The sequence below is a fragment of the Dipodomys ordii genome, unplaced genomic scaffold (genome assembly GCF_000151885.1).
Source record: "Dipodomys ordii isolate 6190 unplaced genomic scaffold, Dord_2.0 Scaffold3603, whole genome shotgun sequence".
In the NCBI taxonomy this organism is placed as follows: domain Eukaryota; kingdom Metazoa; phylum Chordata; class Mammalia; order Rodentia; family Heteromyidae; genus Dipodomys; species Dipodomys ordii.
In genome coordinates, this window is record NW_012270818.1 from 1 (window position 1) to 1118 (window position 1118).

General features: G+C 66.0%; 1 protein-coding gene across 1 annotated transcript; it reads right to left on the reverse strand.

Annotated features, from left to right (window-relative positions):
- Positions 1 to 66: 66 nt before the first annotated feature.
- Positions 67 to 713, reverse strand: Tnfaip8l1 (tumor necrosis factor, alpha-induced protein 8-like 1). Its single transcript, XM_013037060.1, has one exon. It carries the CDS (start codon positions 707 to 709, stop codon positions 149 to 151), a length of 561 nt encoding a protein of 186 aa, XP_012892514.1. The 5' UTR covers positions 710 to 713; the 3' UTR covers positions 67 to 148.
- Positions 714 to 1118: the final 405 nt, after the last annotated feature.

The window sequence follows — 1118 nt, forward strand, 5'->3', positions numbered from 1 at the left end:
TGTGTGCTGAGTCGAGGTGCTGTGTGCTGAGTCGAGGTGCTGGGTGCTGAGTCGAGGTGCTGGGTGCTGAGTCGAGGTGCTGGGTGCTGAGTCGAGGTACTGGGTGCTGAGTCGGGGGCCGGGAGGACAGGGGGCCGGGGGGCGGAGTTCAGATGCTGTCGGTGTCCAGCATGCGGCCCAGCCCATCGCAGATGCGCTGCAGGTGGGAGCAGTAAGGCTCGGCCGGCCCGTACAGCGCCGCCAGGAAGTCCCCGTTGGCAAAGTGGCCGAACACGTGGTTGATGCGGCCGTGGGACTTGGCGGTGAGGTGGGGCCCGGTGGCCTGGTGCAAGAGGTCTCGGCACTCCAGCAGCCCGGCGGCCAGCACGCGGCGGTCGAAGGTGAAGGCCACCTGCTGGAAGCTCACGGCCGTCATGGCCAGGCTGCGCGCGCGCCGCCGGAAGTGGCCCAGCTGGGCCAACTGGTCCGCGCCCAGCCGCCCGGCCCGCAGCACCACCGCCACCTTCACCGCCACCTTGACCAGGTCCTTCAGCACCCGCTGCGCCTCCTTGCGGCTGCGCGTGAACTCCTTGCTGGCCCGGTACAGCTCATCCAGCACCTGCGTGCTCGTGTCGTCCGCAAACACGGCCACCATGGCCTTGGAGGACATCTTGCTCAGGACCTTCTTCTGCGCCTTCAGGGCCAGGCTCTGCGTGCTGAACGTGTCCATGGCGGCCTGCGGACAAGACGGATGGACGGACAGACGGGGCTGATGTCTGAGGAATGAACGGGGAAATGTGTAGGGCCTCTGCCTGCCCACCGCACACCCACGGAATCCTGGCTGAGTGGACCAGGTTCCTGTCCCTCTGTGAGTCTAGCCTGCTGTTCCTGCCCCCCACCCCCACCCCTAGTCCGAGCCCACAGCTCCTGAGGTCTAGGCCCTGGACGGTGGCAGGGATGGGGAGGAGGTAATTATGGTGACTTGTGTCCCCAGCCTCCCGGAGAGACAGGTGCTGGTGGCTCACGCCTGTCAACCCAGCTACTCAGGAGGCTGAGATCTGAGGATCTCCAGTCGAGGCCAGCCTCCTATCTCCCATGAACCACCAGAAAACTGGAAGTGGCGCTGTGGCTCAAGTGGT

What these genes read in the sequence shown, in the direction of transcription:
- Tnfaip8l1 (XM_013037060.1), bottom strand. Translation starts at nt 709, where the DNA reads ATGGACACGTTCAGCACGCAGAGCCTGGCCCTGAAGGCGCAGAAGAAG.